General features: G+C 46.3%; 1 protein-coding gene across 2 annotated transcripts in view; it reads right to left on the bottom strand.

Moving 5' to 3' along the window:
- Positions 1-3,057: 3,057 nt before the first annotated feature.
- Positions 3,058-15,991, bottom strand: part of LOC139411361 (A disintegrin and metalloproteinase with thrombospondin motifs 18-like) — a 46,123-nt gene continuing 33,189 nt past the window's right edge. For both annotated transcript variants that reach the window (XM_071157635.1, XM_071157636.1), the window contains 7 exons: positions 15,475-15,595; positions 14,729-14,855; positions 8,083-8,287; positions 7,078-7,272; positions 6,464-6,697; positions 5,922-6,105; positions 3,058-5,821 (listed from right to left, as the gene is read on the bottom strand). In XM_071157635.1, coding sequence (XP_071013736.1) covers positions 5,703-5,821; positions 5,922-6,105; positions 6,464-6,697; positions 7,078-7,272; positions 8,083-8,287; positions 14,729-14,855; positions 15,475-15,595 — 1,185 coding nt within the window. In that variant the 3' untranslated portion in view covers positions 3,058-5,702. The remainder of the gene's footprint in view (positions 5,822-5,921; positions 6,106-6,463; positions 6,698-7,077; positions 7,273-8,082; positions 8,288-14,728; positions 14,856-15,474; positions 15,596-15,991) is intronic.

Raw genomic sequence — 15,991 nt, 5'->3', positions numbered from 1 at the left:
TAAGAGTCATGAAATTCTGCAGTGTGGCCTTGGAGCAAGGGAGGGAAGGCAATGCCAGAGAAAGAGAGTGAAGGAGAGAGAGAAGGAGAGAGAGAGAGCGAGAGAGAGAGAGAGAGAGAGAGAGAGAGAGAGAGAGAGAGAGAGGAGAAAGAGAGAGAGAGAGAGAGGAGAGAGAGAAGAAGAGAGAGAGAGGAGAGAGAGAGAGTGAAGGAGAAAGAGAGAGAGAGAGAGAGAGAGTGAAGGAGACGCAGTCAGAGAGAGAGAGTGAAAGAGAGAGAGAAGGAGAGAGAGAGGGAGAGAGAGAGAGAGAGAGAGAGAGAGAGAGAGAAGAGAGAGAGAGAGAGAGAGAGAGAGTGAAGGAGACGCAGTCAGAGAGAGAGAGTGAAGGAGAGAGGCAGTCAGAGAGAGACAGAGACAGAGAAAAAGACAGAGAGAGAGAGAGAGGAGGGAGAAAGAGAGAGGGACTGAATCCTTTGCTGTTACTTTGCTGCTGTTTCCTCTGCTCAAGGTCAGAGCGTGATCCGCTAGGCTCGGTGGCTGCAGCTGGTGCCCACGGGGATGTGGATTGTAATCAATTCTAACATTTCAAGGGGAAAATGATGAGAACGAGTTGCTCAAAGGAAGATAGATGAGAGAGGGCCGCCACAAACACACAGATCAATAATATGCATAGCCCAAATGACAAAATACAATAAATAACAGTTTTAATCAATGAGCTTTTATGGGATTGCAGAGGGATGTGGCTGTAAATTCTCCATAAGCAATTCAAGGATTATTTAGAGTGGAAAGAAAATGAGAGAACTCTGAGAAATGTGCAGCAGGTGGACACAAACATAAAGGCATAGACACATTTGGCCTTCATGTTGATACGAAGTGTCTGTTCAGGAATGAAATATAACTGATGTTGAAAAGGATTCACTATGAATCCAGATAATTAAAGTACGATAATAACATCACGTTTACATGTACATTTGAGTCATTTAGCAGACGTTCCTATCCAGAGCCACTTACAGTCTCTCCTTTAAGTTACAGTAGTTGTTTATGATGTTAGGACACTTGTAAAATCACTGTTCAGAATATCAATCCACATTCAGCCTCGATCTGCTGTACTACAGGCAATGGCTTGGTTAATTGCACTTTGAAGAAAGGATTGTTTTAACCTTGTGCTCAGATGTTCATTGTGATATTATAGAGTATGCCTGTAATCTAAAGTCACACACGGACAAGGCCACAAATGTGTCATGTAATATGCTCCTGCTGTGTTTTATCACCATGGCCATAGAACCAATTAATATAAGACAACGCCCTTCATTACAAACCAAGTCACATTGACGCAAAAACCTTATTACCTCATGTCGTCTCGCTATGACAACCGTGAGAAACATAGTGTATCAGCTTTATAGAAGTGTACACTCCATGTGGACAGATCGCCTCTTGGATCCACTCCAATCTGCCAGTCCTGACTGACTAACACTACATGGGGTGGCTCTATGGTTTCCGCTGCTCTCTCATAGCCCTGTCTTGCTGTGCTCAATGCAGCGAGACGCTCTAATACGACTGGATCCCCTATGAGAGCACTAAAGCATAGGTGTCACTCCACAAACCGAGTAGTCTTTCCAACAGGGGGGTTAATGCTGCGAGTCAACCTCTACAAAGTTGGGAAAGTTAAGGAGTCAGGGCTCAGGGGCTGGATTTGGAGGGTACCAGGGAGGGTGGGGGTGAAAGGCTAGAGGGGGTTGAGGGGGGTTTGTGCAGGCTTCTGATTCAGTCGATGTGATGGCAACATAACGGCGAGGTGAGAAACTGTCAATTCATTTGAGATGGTAATCTGAGAGATTTTTGCCTGTGACAAATGGGGCGAAGGAACCTGCCATCTTTAAATTACTGAGAGAAATGGGCAACTTCACCTGACAGCAACAAATGAGGCGTGTGCCTGGGCTCCTGCACAATCACACAGATCTAAACCCACCTGATGCCCTAATCCCGCTGATATAACCCCACTGGGAATATCAGACAGACTGAGAGTGTGTGTGTGTGTGTGTGTGTGTGTGTGTGTGTGTGTGTGTGTGTGTGTGTGTGTGTGTGTGTGTGTGTGTGTGTGTGCGCACACACAAGTATGTGCTCAGTGAACTCTGCCTGACATTGTAGTGGTGATGAGAGCGGTGGCATTGAAATATGACAGTTCGCACTTCGATTGAAGTCTGCCCTCAGCCTGAGCGCTGGGAGACACAGAGAGATCACTCTCGCACAGAAAAGGAGACGCTTACGGACAGAGCTCTGTTCAAATGTGATTAGAATGACTGTCAGAAGTGCGCAGCTCTCCAAAGGTTCACCTCACAGGAAGGATCATAGGTGACTGCCTGAGTGCAGCTGAAGGATCATGGAGTGTGGGGGTTACCACCAAGTTACAACTTAGCTGGAGTTGGTCAGATGGCAACTTGTGCTTCACTGCCTTAAGAAACCCACGACAACTAGCTCAATGCTCAGTGTGAACGAAAGAGATAGACTGTCGTCTTTCAGCTTCAAATAAAAAAAACACAGAAAAGGTGACAGACCCATTTGGATGCTGGCAGAGTATATAAAGAGATACAGCACCATGTTCTTTGGAATGAATCATCTCTACAGAGTATTTATAAATAAATGAGCTGAAGTAGATCATGAGGAGAAATAACCAAAGGGTGTAACGTTGTGACAGGTCTGTATGTGAGTGGTGTTGTGAGTGTTTGGGGAGGATGGAGATGACCGAGAGCGGGCTGGTGATCATGGAGGAAACAAAGGGGGCTGTTATGCACAGGACCATGACAAGGTATATATCCTCCCATGAACAAAGGAAATAATATAGCTGAAAAACCTCCACCTCCCAGACCCATCACTACCCCTGAAAATGTACAAAATGGCTGCATTGATCCGCTAGGAGTAAGCGTGCAGTGGAAATGATGGGGGATTCCTGCCATCGTGATTCAGGGTAGATTGAGAGAAACGTGTTGATTAAACCCAATCATCCCTCCTGCCGAGTGTGACACAAAAGTATTAGGAGCATCGGAGAGGTAGGGGGAATACATTTTGTCATAGTTTTATTATAAAACTTTGAGAAAAAGTATTAAATATTACACGGATCATGCTCTATAGTACAAGCAGCTCCCCTCTCAACCAATAGTGTTCAGTATCTCCGATCCAATGAAACAGTAATAAATTACACACGTTTCCTGTCTTTACAGGTGAAAAGACAATAGAGTATACAACAACTGTACAGGACATAGAAAATAACACGAACAACACATGTGGAAATACGAACGATGCAAGGCTGATGAAAAAACACACATAAAATCAAACATTCCCCGCTCCCATGTCCTCCTACAGGCCAATGTGACATTTGAAAGTCTATTTGAGAGCATTAGTTCAGCACAATAAACTAGAGATAATTCACACAGACAATTCCCAGGGACCGGAAACTATTTGAGTGGTTTTATAATACAGAGAGAGTACCATCCCTGGTGGAAACTAGTTCATTAACCAATATAACAAACAAAAACATAAAATGATACGAGTATAGCAAGAAAGGGAGAAGGAACAGTCAACAGTCCATATTGACCCTTTGTGAGCGTAGGTTGCAGGGATGCTGTACAGGCCTGGTGAAGGCAGGGGAGGAAGCTGTGGTATTGGAAGGAATGGTAGCCTCCCATGAGAATGACCGTGTTAGCCGTGAGCAGGCCAGACCAGAGGCAGAGAGAGCCACCGCTCAGGAATGTCCTTCACAATCATATCAGTCTTTCTCTCTCTGTCCCTCTACACTCTCCATTCAAAGCCACTGATGGAGAGCAGGCTGAGGAGGAGGAAAAACAACTCCATGGTCACAGAGCCTCTGACCAGACCAGACATCTCTCTCTGTATGGGACCATCCCTCTCGGTGGAGCAGGGGCAGACGTAGGATCTTTATGATTTACAGCAAACAACATCCTATACTCTAGCCATGCTCTTCCTGTTTCTCTCCCTGCTGGCTGGAAGTAGGTTGCCTTTGCTGTCTGTATAATTGGCCATCCCATTGCCTTCCACATGGCCAATAGTGCAAAAATGGGATTTACCATCGTGTAGATGCGATCTACAGTACTTCGTAGCACTGACTGATGCTAAAAATGTGTGTGTGTGTGGGGGGGGGGGGGGGGGGGGGGGGGGGTGGAGGGATGCTGACATTTTCTCAAACAAACCAAACAGAGCTGGTCTGGATGGTGAGAGCAGGGGCAGAGTAAACAGAGGGAAGTATGCAGCAGCCCTCTTTAGAGGCCTTTGTTGGTCTGCTCTGCCCCCCCCTAAAGTCTGTCTGCTCCCACCACGCCAGGCTCTGTGACTAATTAGCATTCTGAAAAAGTATGTCGAGAGCACGTGACAACCTCAACCCTGGCTACCCCTTCCTCCCTCTCAACTATGCCGCCAACTCTCGCCTACCACTTCTCTCCACATCTCCCACCAGGCCAGGCAGAGGAAATAAAGCATCTTCTCTGACCCGGCCCCATCCACAGCTCCCTTTACTAGCCTGCAGACATTGATTTTCATGAATGAGTGGTGGAAGTCTGGGGGATCCTCTATCGCTATACCCAGCGCTAGTTAATGATTTGGCATCATATCTATCCGGTGTGAGAGGACCTAGGTTCAGTGCTGCTGGCCCAATAGACAGAGGATGTTTCCTTATCATGATGATGGGAATGATGGGAAAGAACATAGGGTATCCCGGCGGCTGTCAGAATTGCACCAATATTTTCACAAGAAAGGGGGATACCTAGACAGTTTGTGCAACTGAATGCATGCAACTGAAATGTGTCTTCCGCATTTAACCCAACCCCTCTGAATCAGAGTGGTGTACGTCCAAGTCATCGGCGCCCGATGGAACAGTGGGTTAACTGCCTTGCTCAGGACACATGGAGCATACATTAAAATATGGGTAAACAAACGTTATTTTCTCATACACAAATATGCATGTACTCACAACATGAAGATGTATGGAATGTACACATGTACTGTAAGTACTGTATCTTGTTACACAATGAAGCACCAATCATGAACCATGAGAGATAGAGGGACCAGGCCTGATAAGTGCATTTGGGAGTTGTGATCAACTTCAAAATGTATTTTTAAAGTTTTACATGTATCATTTCTGTGATAGGTAGCCTGCTACATGTAAAGAGCTTGAAACATGGAGCACATGCAGCACACAGAGCACATGCAGCACACAGAGCACATGGTACACCTGACAAATGCTAAAATGACATGTGTGCCATAATAACTTAAAATGTCCTTTACATATCCAAAACATGAGCGAGCTAAAATGCAGATATTCTCAGAGCTCTCTTGATGGCTTTGAGTTAGATGTTGACAGTATCAGGACATACAAGACATATGTTTACACAGAGAATGTCCTGCAATGATTTGTTGCACTGCATTTCCAGTTACAGTATGAGATGCTGCATTCGCATGAATGTCTTTGCCCACATTGCCATCTTTAGCACAACGTATCCAGAAAGATGGAGATTATTCTCTTTTATTTTGCTAATCACTGTTAGTCAAGTACTCCAGGAACAGAGACTGCACCTCAGTTCTCTTGTGCATTATGGCCCAAAGTGTATTTTCAACCACAGCACCCTTTAGAGTTGTAGCGCATATTAAGCAATTCGCAGCTAGAGGCTCATGGGAAAAGGAGTCCTCCGAACTTATAGCTTTTTGCCATTGCAGGACTTGCAGCACTGATGTCCGTAGAACTTGTGATTGCACACACTGTGCTGAGGAACCAGGTGACACCAGCTGAAGAAGTCGACACAAGACTGTTCGTCTGATGGAGAGAAGATCAGGGGGATCGTGTCAATAAACGCGCACCGACAAAAGTGCCAGACAGAACTTTACCATAGTTTCTATGAGTTGAAGTAGTTCACCTTTGAGGGCTGGCCCAGGAACAGGAGGAGCAGGGGGAGCAGGACGAGGAGCAGGACAGAAGTGTGTGTTGCATGCCCGGGAAGTTATGGGTCTCTGGGGGTTCAGGCATCCAGCTGCAGGACGTCCCTGTCTCAGACACTGGATAGAACGGGACTGTACCCCTCCCCCACAGGATACAGAACACTGAGAGAGAGAGAGAGAGAGAGGTGTTGAAGATCGTACTTAGAAAAGATTACGAATGCATACACCATGTCCATTACCTCCAAGCTATGTCTAGGGAGAGGAGAGAGAGCCTACGTGCATACAGACATCACAGGCCCCCTGATCAAGGGGAAGTCAGATGTCAGACTGAAAGAGGTTGCCTTGGTAGATACTGCATACATATACATGAATACCACCCCCTTTGGGCCTGTCAACAGAGAGATAGAGAGCGAGAGTCGAGGGCGAGAGAGGATGTTTCACTAAGTCCACATCCATTCAACATGAATCCCCATCATGTCTGGGAGAACAGGCAGGGTGGATGGAGAGTGGATATACATACCTGCTGCCAAGGAGAAGAGTACCAGCCCAGGACCACTGCACTGGCTGTCCTTCCTGGGACGACAAGTCGAGGCTCTGGGCACGGCCCCATGCTGCAGGTCTGCTGGAGCTCCCCAGAGGGTTTGGGAAGGTTCCTGCACCTTCTCATAGGGAACTCTGTGTAGCCCCCCTGTGAATCCCTCTCCCTACAGCGCAGCTCTCTGCTTCTGACACCTGGGCCACAGGATGTGGAGCACTGCGGAGAGAACAGCCAGAGGAGGCACCATTAGCAAAAAGAAAACGGAGAGAATAAGACAATGCGAGAACCCTCAGAGAGAAATACAGCTGGTCCCCCAGTGGAGAGAACAAGACAAGGTCAGCCCACATCGCCATAGCAACAGTGCTCAACTTATAAAGTGAATGTCTGAAATGTTCGCCTTTGGTATTCAGGCTATTTGGGGACACAGCATCAGCACTCTGGATGTGTATGTTCATCACAAATGCATTTCTGTCTAGACAATCTTCAATGCATGTATGGGTTTCTTTGTGTGCCGGTGTGTACAAGGTTATACAAAGTATGTGTGGGTGTGTTTGTACAGCATGTGCGTCTGTCTGTCTGCCTCCGTGAGTCCCTACCTCGCCCCAGGGTGTTGTGAACCACTGCAGCCGGTCATTCTTGGGGCAGCGGCGCACGACGCATGTCTCCTGGGCCTTGGGTTTGTGGTGTGGCTTACACATACTGTCCGGCACCACCACAGCCTTTGCTCCGGGGTCCATGCTCCTGCAGAACACGCCGCGCTTCCTCATCCCACGCCCACACGACTTGGAACACTGAGAGGAGAGCGGAGGAACAGAGGGTCTGGTAAACTCAGCCTGAACTCATACTGGGAGGCATATGCTCAGTGTTGCATCTGAACCCTGTGAAGGATGCCGTCAATAAGGGATGAAGTCAGTGCATTAAATCACTCTGGGCTCTCTCTGCAAAGAGACACACTCAACTTGAGATAGCCCGAGAACTCTCAAAGACAGTATGACGTACTGTAACAGTGTAGGCCGGGTATGTTTGAAGTATTGAATAAGACGTGAAAAGACCTGGAATAAAAGTCATTTTATTTGTATCCTATACTGTGCACTGCTTAATAAAAGCAGATACATCAGATAATGCAGTAAAGAGAAACGCCCCTCCAGGTATCTGCGGTATCCCTGACAGACAGGCTTTTATAGAAACAACAGGCGGAGATCCCAGTCACTACTGACTAAGATGGAGAACACTGTCACTGATCATGACTAGGTATTCATAGCCTCTATAAATCTGGCCATGTCAGTTTTGCCCAGCCAACTAAATTGAGGGACTCACAATAATGGCGTGTGATTAATGACGATAATATGATTGAAATAGTTCTCTGCAGTCTGTGTCCTGTTCTCAGGCCAGTGAGTACGCAATTAACCATGTGTCCAGCAGAGGGCAGAGGAGTGTTTTCCCCATACATTAGGCCACCACAGACATTTGCTAATTAATTGCAGTGCTAGCTGACACATCTCAAAGTCTTATAGAATCAAAAAAATAAATAAAGATTTCAAAAACAACCTTTTTCAAACTATAATAGGCAGTATATGGGCATGTCGCGAAGTGTGGCCTACCTGTGACCAGGCTCCAGAGCTCCACTCAGATGGGCAAGCCTGGGTGTGGCAGGGCTGCACCTGGGCTGGGGCGATGACCGGGCACAGGGAGTGAGCCACCACCTCCTCCCGCTGGTACGTCACCTTACGCAAGCACTGGATGTGACGTGTCTGTTGCCCGCCACCACAGGACCGACTGCAGGGCCCCCAGTCCCCTGTCGTCCAGCTGAGGAGAGAAATGGAGAGAAGGGTCAGCCCAAGTACCAAACTAACAAAATGCTCCTCGAAAAAGAGTCACTGAATTATGAGAAACAGAATGGCGGTATAGCTCTTAGAATGACTCATAAACCTGCACATAATAGTCACAAACACACACTGTGTGAGTACAGCAAAATAACTGCTGTACTCAGCAAAGTCAGCAGGGAACCTATCCAAACAGATGATTCGGCTGTATACATTCCCCTCCTAACCTCTGTCATAAGCGTGTCAACCACATGACACAGATCCCTAATCCTGGCAAGGAACCACAGATTTCCTCAATCTGTATAATTTATTTTCACTCTCTCTCCACTCTCTTATCACTCTCTCCCCTGTGCCCACAGGAAGTACAGAGACACACGCACACACACACACACATATACTGCACATGTGCTCTACAAGCATCAGTACCCACCTCTGCACGCAGCATACACATGAGAATCTAAACATAACATAAACAGTACATCACTGGGGCCGATCTCCCAGCCATTCAGGACCTCTAAACCAGGCGATGTCAGAGGAATGCCCTAAAAATGGTCAAAGACTCCAGCCACCCAAGTCTGGAACCAACAGGACCCTGAACAGCTTCTACCCCCAAGCCATAAGACTGCTAAATAGCTAGCCAAATAGCTACCCGGATTATCTGCATTGATAATTTTTGCACAAACTTTTTTTTACTCATCACATACGCTGCTGCTACTGTTAATTATCTGTCATTTCGTACCTCAATTACCTCGTACCCCTACACATCGACTCGGTGCTGGTACCCCGTGTACACTTACCGGTCAAAAGTTTTAGAACACCTACTCATTCAAGGTTTTTTCTTAATTGTTTACTATTTTCTACATAGTAGAATAATAGTGTAGACATAAAAACTATGAAATAACACATATGGAATCATGTAGCAAATAGAAAATAGTAAAAAATAAAGAAAAACCCTTGAATGGGTAGGTGTTCTAAAACTTTGGACCGGTGGTGTACAGTTGAAGTCGGAAGACTACATACACTTAGGTTGGAGGCATTAAAACTCGTTTTTCAACCACTCCACGCATTTCTTGTTAACAAACTATAGTTTTGGCAAGTTGGTTAGGACATCGACTTTGTGCATGACACAAGTAATTTTTCCAACAATTGTTTACAGACAGATTATTTCACTTATAATTCACTGTATCACAATTCCAGTAGGACAGAAGTTTACATACAAAGTTTACTGTGCCTTTAAACAGCTTGGAAAATTCCAGAAAATTATGTAATGGCTTTAGAAGGTTCTGATAGGCTAATTGACAGCATTTGAGTCAATTGGAGGTGAACCTGTGGATGTATTTCAAGGCCTACCTTCAAACTCAGTGCCTCTTTGCTTGACATCATGGGAAAATTAAAAGAAATCAGCCAAGAACTCAGAAAATAAATTGTAGTCTGGTTCATCCTTGGGAGCAATTTTCAAATGCCTGAAGGTACCACGTTCATCTGTACAAACAATAGTTTGCAAGTATAAACACCATGGGACCATGCAGCCGTCATACCCCTCAGGAAGGAGACGCGTTCTGTCTCCTAGAGATGAACGTACTTTGGTGCAAAAAGTACAAATCAATCCCAGAACAACAGCAAAGGACCTTGTGAAGACGCTGGAGGAAACAGGTACAAAAGTGTCTATATCCACAGTAAAACGAGTCCTATATCGTCATAACTTGAAAGGCCACTCAGCAAGGAAGAAGCCACTGCTCCAAAACCACCATAAAAAAGCCAGACTACGGTTTGCAACTGCACATGGGGACAAAGCTCATACTTTCTTCGAGAAATGTCCTCTGGTCTGATGAAACAAAAATAGAACTGTTTGGCCATAATGACCATCATTATGTTTAGAGGAAAAAGGTGAAGATCACCAACCCAACCCTGAAGCACGGGGGTGGCAGCATCAAATTGTGGGGGTGCTAAGCTGCAGGAGGGACTGTTGCACTTCACAAAATAGATGGCATCATGAGGATGGAAAATGATGTGGGTACATTGAAGCAACATCTCAAGACATCAGTCAGGAAGTTAAAGCTTGGTCGCAAATGGGTCTTCCAAATGGATAATGACCCCAAGAATACTTCCAAAGTTGTGGCAAAATGGCTTAAGGACAACAGTCAAGGTACTGGAGTGGCCATCACAAAGCCCTGACCTCAATCCTATAGAATATTTGTGGGAAGAACTGAAAAAGCGTGTGCGAGGAAGGAGGCCTACAAACCTGACTCAGTTACACCAGCTCTGTCAGGAGGAATGGGCCAAAATCCACCCAACTTATTGTGGGAAGCTTGTGGAAGGCTGCCCATTTGACCCAATTTATACAATGTAAAGGCAATGCTACCAAATACTAATTGAGTGTATGTTAACTTCTGACCTACTGGGAATGTGATGAAATAAATAAAAGCTGAAATAAATAATTCTCTTTACTATTATTCTGACATTTCATATTCTTAAAATAAAGTAGTGATCCTAACTGACCTAAGACAGTGAATTGTTACTAGGGTTAGGAATTGTGAAAAACGGAATTTAAATGTATTTGGCTAAGGTGTATGTAAACTTCCGACTTCAACTGTACATAGCCAAGTTGTTACTAATTGTGTAACTATTATTACTTTTATTATTATGTTTTACTTTTCTATTATTTCTCTATTTTCTCTCTCTGCTCCCGAGTGGCACAATGGTCTAAGGCACTGCATCTCAGTGCTAGAGGCATCACTACAGACCCTGGTTCAAATCCAGGCTGTATCACAACCGGCCGTGATCGGGCGTCCCATAGGGCGGCGCACAATTGGCCCAGCATCGTCCGGGTTAAGGGAGGGTTTGGCCAGGGTAGGGGAGGGTTTGGCCGAGGTAGGCCGTCATTGTAAATAAGAATTTGTTTTAACTGACTTGCCTAGATAAATAAAGGTAAAATAAAACAAATGTAAAAATTGTAAGCATTTCACTGTAAGTCTACACCTTTTTTTCCCAAGTATGTGATTAATAAAATGTGGTATGATTTGTGTACAACATACTAAAACAGTGCAAGGTTTCCACCATACAGTATAAGGCTAACCTTATACAGCCGATTCTCACCTTCAGTTAACCCCAAAGCTCCCCTCAGAGCTCCCCTTAGCCCAACTCTCCTCTCCCCTGGCCTGGTCTGGTCTGGCTGTAGGGAGGGACAGGATCCTACACTCAGCGTCTCCACTAGTTGTGGCCTTCTGGTATCTGTGGATCATTCTCAGCCTCTGATGAAAGCAGCCAGTCTCTAAAATAGACTGTGTCTTGGCATTTTGGGCGTAGGGAGATTAGCGCAAATGACTGCTCCTACTACCACATGACCAGGGGCATGGAGGACGGACAGCTGACTCAGTCGAGTTCTGAGGCTCCGCTGCCGACCAGCCACTCCTACTGCCCTTCTGTCAGACCTTTCATTTCCCTTCAAACCCATCTCTGATAAATGAGGGAGAAGGCTAAACTGCAATTTTGAGGGGAGAAACACGACCCGTCTAGCAAAGCACCGGTTCAGATTTCTCTTCTCTCTTTTTTCACTGCCATATAAATAACAATATGTCACTGGAATGAGCTTGAATTACTGTGCTTCACTGCAAACCAATGTTGGCTTAGCTGTAATTTGTATTTCTGGAATCTTTCAATAACTCCCATATTTCCAGCCATACAATTTAACTTGAAAAATGTTGGGAACATTGAGAAATACTGGATCGCTTTACATTCATGCAGTGGTTACATTTTACTGTCATGGTGCGGGCTGCATTTCACTGGCAAACGTTGACTTTCCATCTGATGCACAACCTGTTACTATACTAACAATCTATTCAAGTGCAAAGTAGCAGTTGCACGGCAACCAACAGCACTTCAGGTTAGTGACTTCAAGCACCACTCTAAAACAGCAGCCTCTCTGAGCACCTCCTCCTACTCCCTGCTCTGGGCCTGCCTGCTGATGTCTCCCCGTTTCTCCCGGAGTTTGGTGCATGTGCCACAACGACCCAGGACGAGCCAGATAAGTAACTCTACAGCTGCAGCCTGCCTACAGGAATCTTCTTCAGAGCACTAAATAAACTATAAACTAAATAAATAATCATGTCAAATAAATAAAAAAGGAAGTAAAAGTAACATTGGGAGACAGACAGAAGAAAGGAGAGAGAGAGAGAGTAGAAACGGATGCACCAGGGGAACTGCAAAACTCTTTAAGGCATTAACATTCATCTCTCCGGTGACATCCTGGGCTGGCAGATAACGTTGGCTCCTAGCAGGCCTCGTGGTGTTTGATCTCGCCATGCCCCACACTGCACAGTGACTGCTTGAAAGCAAGTGGCCCTTGCAGGCAAGCCTGCATTGTCTGGTTGAGGCTGGGGCTCTAGACCGGTGCTAAGGCTGGAGTTGGCGCAATAGGGCTGGGACTCAGTGCTGGATTCCTGGCTGGCTAGACTGATCTGGCCCTATGGGGATCCAGACTCTCTCTCTATAATAAAACATGGACAGACCTGTCAGCACTGCAGATAGTCGATGGAAAGAGGCCTCTTTTACGCTCCTCCTTCTCTGTTTTTGATAGCATGCCCGTACAGTTTGGAAGCATTTGTAAAAAGGTATCCCATAAATCCTGACACTTAATCAGCGGGAAACAGGGTCCACTGATTCAGGAGTCTGGTACTGATGAACAGGACTCTGCTCGTGGATTTATGTTGATGATATCATTCACCTGGACGGCACACTTCCTCTCCAACTCACACGGGGGGAGGTCATTAGTGGTCTGGTCCATTTAAACCTTTCCCCTAGATAACAGATATAGTTTGACCCAGATTACAGGGACGAAACCCCCTCTCAAATGGTGGGAGCCTCACAGAGAAAGAGTGGCAGCATGTTTAAGTCGTAACTGATAGCGCGCTGGCTGGTTATTAACCCTCTCAGAGACAGGCGGGCAGCACAGTCTCGGGTCTTAGCCTTCTTCTATACAGTGACGGAGCCGCCTGTGGAAATGTGACGTCGTAAAAATGTGACCGCAGCACATACCACAGAAGAAGAGAAGGTGATCTCTGTGGTATGTGCCCCTGTCACATTTCTACGACGATAGTCCCCTGAACACAGAAGAAAGTGAGTGGTTTAAGTGGTCTAGCACCAGGCCTACAAACATGTCTCGAGAGATAATGATGTAGAATAGAATGATGTACCACCGCACTCCCCAAGATGCAACAGTACTGCGCTGACACAACAACACACACACCAAAGGCACTCACTGACTCCCATCAGGCTTAGAGTCGTTTCAATTACCCACTGTTATTGAACGATTTGTCAAGATTTTGACAGGGAAAGCTGCACTGGTTATTATTGTTTCTTTAAGGAAACAGTTGTATGGTCCTGATTTCCCCCTCACCCACCATCACTCATATACGCTGTACTGTAACGTGAGTGTAGGGGTGGGACATCAGACAACACAGGCAGACAACAACAAGGAGAGGATGACAGGCGGGTGGCGAGAGAGAGAGATGTTTGTCATCTCTTTGTCAGCGTGTCAGGCTCAAAGAGTCTCTCTACTGACTGGTTCATGGCTGTTCCTTTGAAGATGGAGCATCGTAAATCGAGTCAGTCCCATAGGAGCTGAATGGATTGTCACTGGAGTAGAGCCGAAGTGAAATTAATTCAATATCCCAACTTTTATTTGCAAAGTTGAGAATTGCATCCAGTATCTGAAGAAAATGGTTGGTGTCTGAAATAAATTCCCCGAATGATGAGATAAACCAAAATGTCTGAAATGATTCCATCCTGATGCCCAGTAAGTGTTTGGAAATTACTTTTACTGGTCTGTCGTGGTTGTAGAACATTGTTGACGATCCCAATTTAGCAGACAGTTGTTAATAATGGGCTAATAATTGTCTGACTTTTTCTAGCATCTTCATTCGTTGTCTCTGGTGGTGAAGACCACTCATTGAGGAGAAATGAGAGGCTGCGGAGGTCTTCTTCAGAATTGTCTCTGTGCTGAACCTTATCAGTGCGAGCAGTACTCAGACAGCCAGGCAGGGTGAAACTGAGCATGAGTGGGGCTGGGGCAGCTCTCTCCTGTGGCCTGGTCCAGAAGCTGTGGCTTTGAGCTGGGGCCAGTGCTGGGAAAACCAGGCCGGCCTGCCCCTGTCTGGAGGGTATGTTAATTCCGTATGGTTTGGGAGCCGGAGCCTTGGGTAAGGAACGTACGGGGCTCTCCAGCAGGACGCGACAGGGAGAGAAGGCTGAGTGGTCCCTGCCCGCAGCAAAGAGACCACACCAGCCTCCCAGACCAAGCCACAGCAGCTCGCCAATGGAACTAAAGCACAGACAGTAGGCTGAGGTTGTGGTATGTGTCTGTCAGAATGAGAGACAGAGAGACAGAGAGACAGAGAGACAGACTGAAAAAGAGAGGGTTAATTACTAGGCTGGGCAGGGCTGCGTGTTGCACAGGTGAGAGCTGAGCACTGGTCGGGTCTGAGGGTTGCACTGTGTCGAGTTGACTTGGGTCCGCTGATCTTGCAAACAGATGGCTTTTGTCGAGATCCGACCTGAAAGAGAGAAAAAGAGAGAGAGAGAGAGAGAGAGAGAGAGAGAGAAGGAGAGCGAGGTAGACAGACAGACATCATCATTCCTATCAGTTTGCCTTGTCTTTTACAACCACTGAAAAGGTCACACACAAAGCCCACACTCTTCTCCCGTTTGAGCAACACGGGGGGGCTTGACAACTAAAGTAAAGTATGAACGAAATAGTGACTGGGTGCAGATAGCGATCTCTGCTCTAAGCTTGTCTATAGCTCTCTGTCTGCTTTCACCCTCCCTACTGGGATAGAGTGAATAGAGCAAGGGAGCCACTGATCCAGGCTCACATATAAAAACACACACATTCGCTGACATACATTGATGAGTGAATAGGATAGAGTACTCAGGGAGGTCTGTAAAGGACCAAGGGAGACCGTGCAACCTTTTCACTGTTGCTTACAAAGATGCTTTTGATGAGCCAGAATGCACTTCCTGCTAGCCCAATGCACCACACACATATACACACACACACACACACACACACACACACACACACACACACACACACACACACACACACACACACACACACACACACACACACACACACACACACACACTCATGGAATTCTCTCATCCTGGGCTCACCTCCAGCACACGGGGCCGAGCAGTCAGAGCGAACCACTCCCCATGTGTAGTTGGGTTTCCTCTCACTGCGGGGCAAGGTGTACTCCCACACCACACCCGAGTTCTTACCCTGCAGCAGGATCTGAGGGAGAGGGGGAGAATATGACAGTGAGGTATTGGATCTGTATTAGCACCTCCACAAGTGTGGTTAGCAGTCATTCCCCTCCCTGCCAAAATAGACAAGGCTAAGCATACCCTGAAGTGGTTCCAAGCAATGGACCATAGAGAATGACAATGAAAAACTAAGACAAGTGAAGCGGCAGGAAACTGGTGACTTGGTGACAATGGTGTTGTGGAACTGTGTGTGTGTGTGCGTGCGCATGTGTGTGCGCGTGCAAGTCTTTGTGTGTGTCTGTGTGTTGCCCTTGTAAGGTTCCAATAGACAAAGCTCTGTGACTGAACTGAAAAGTGACCGCTTGGCAGACATAGATGTTGGATTATGGAGCACAGGCTGGGGTTGCTTCTAATGGAGTGGAAA

The sequence above is a fragment of the Oncorhynchus clarkii genome, chromosome 6 (genome assembly GCF_045791955.1).
Source record: "Oncorhynchus clarkii lewisi isolate Uvic-CL-2024 chromosome 6, UVic_Ocla_1.0, whole genome shotgun sequence".
Taxonomy (NCBI): Eukaryota; Metazoa; Chordata; class Actinopteri; order Salmoniformes; family Salmonidae; genus Oncorhynchus; species Oncorhynchus clarkii.
This window is presented reverse-complemented; position numbering and strand designations above follow the sequence as displayed.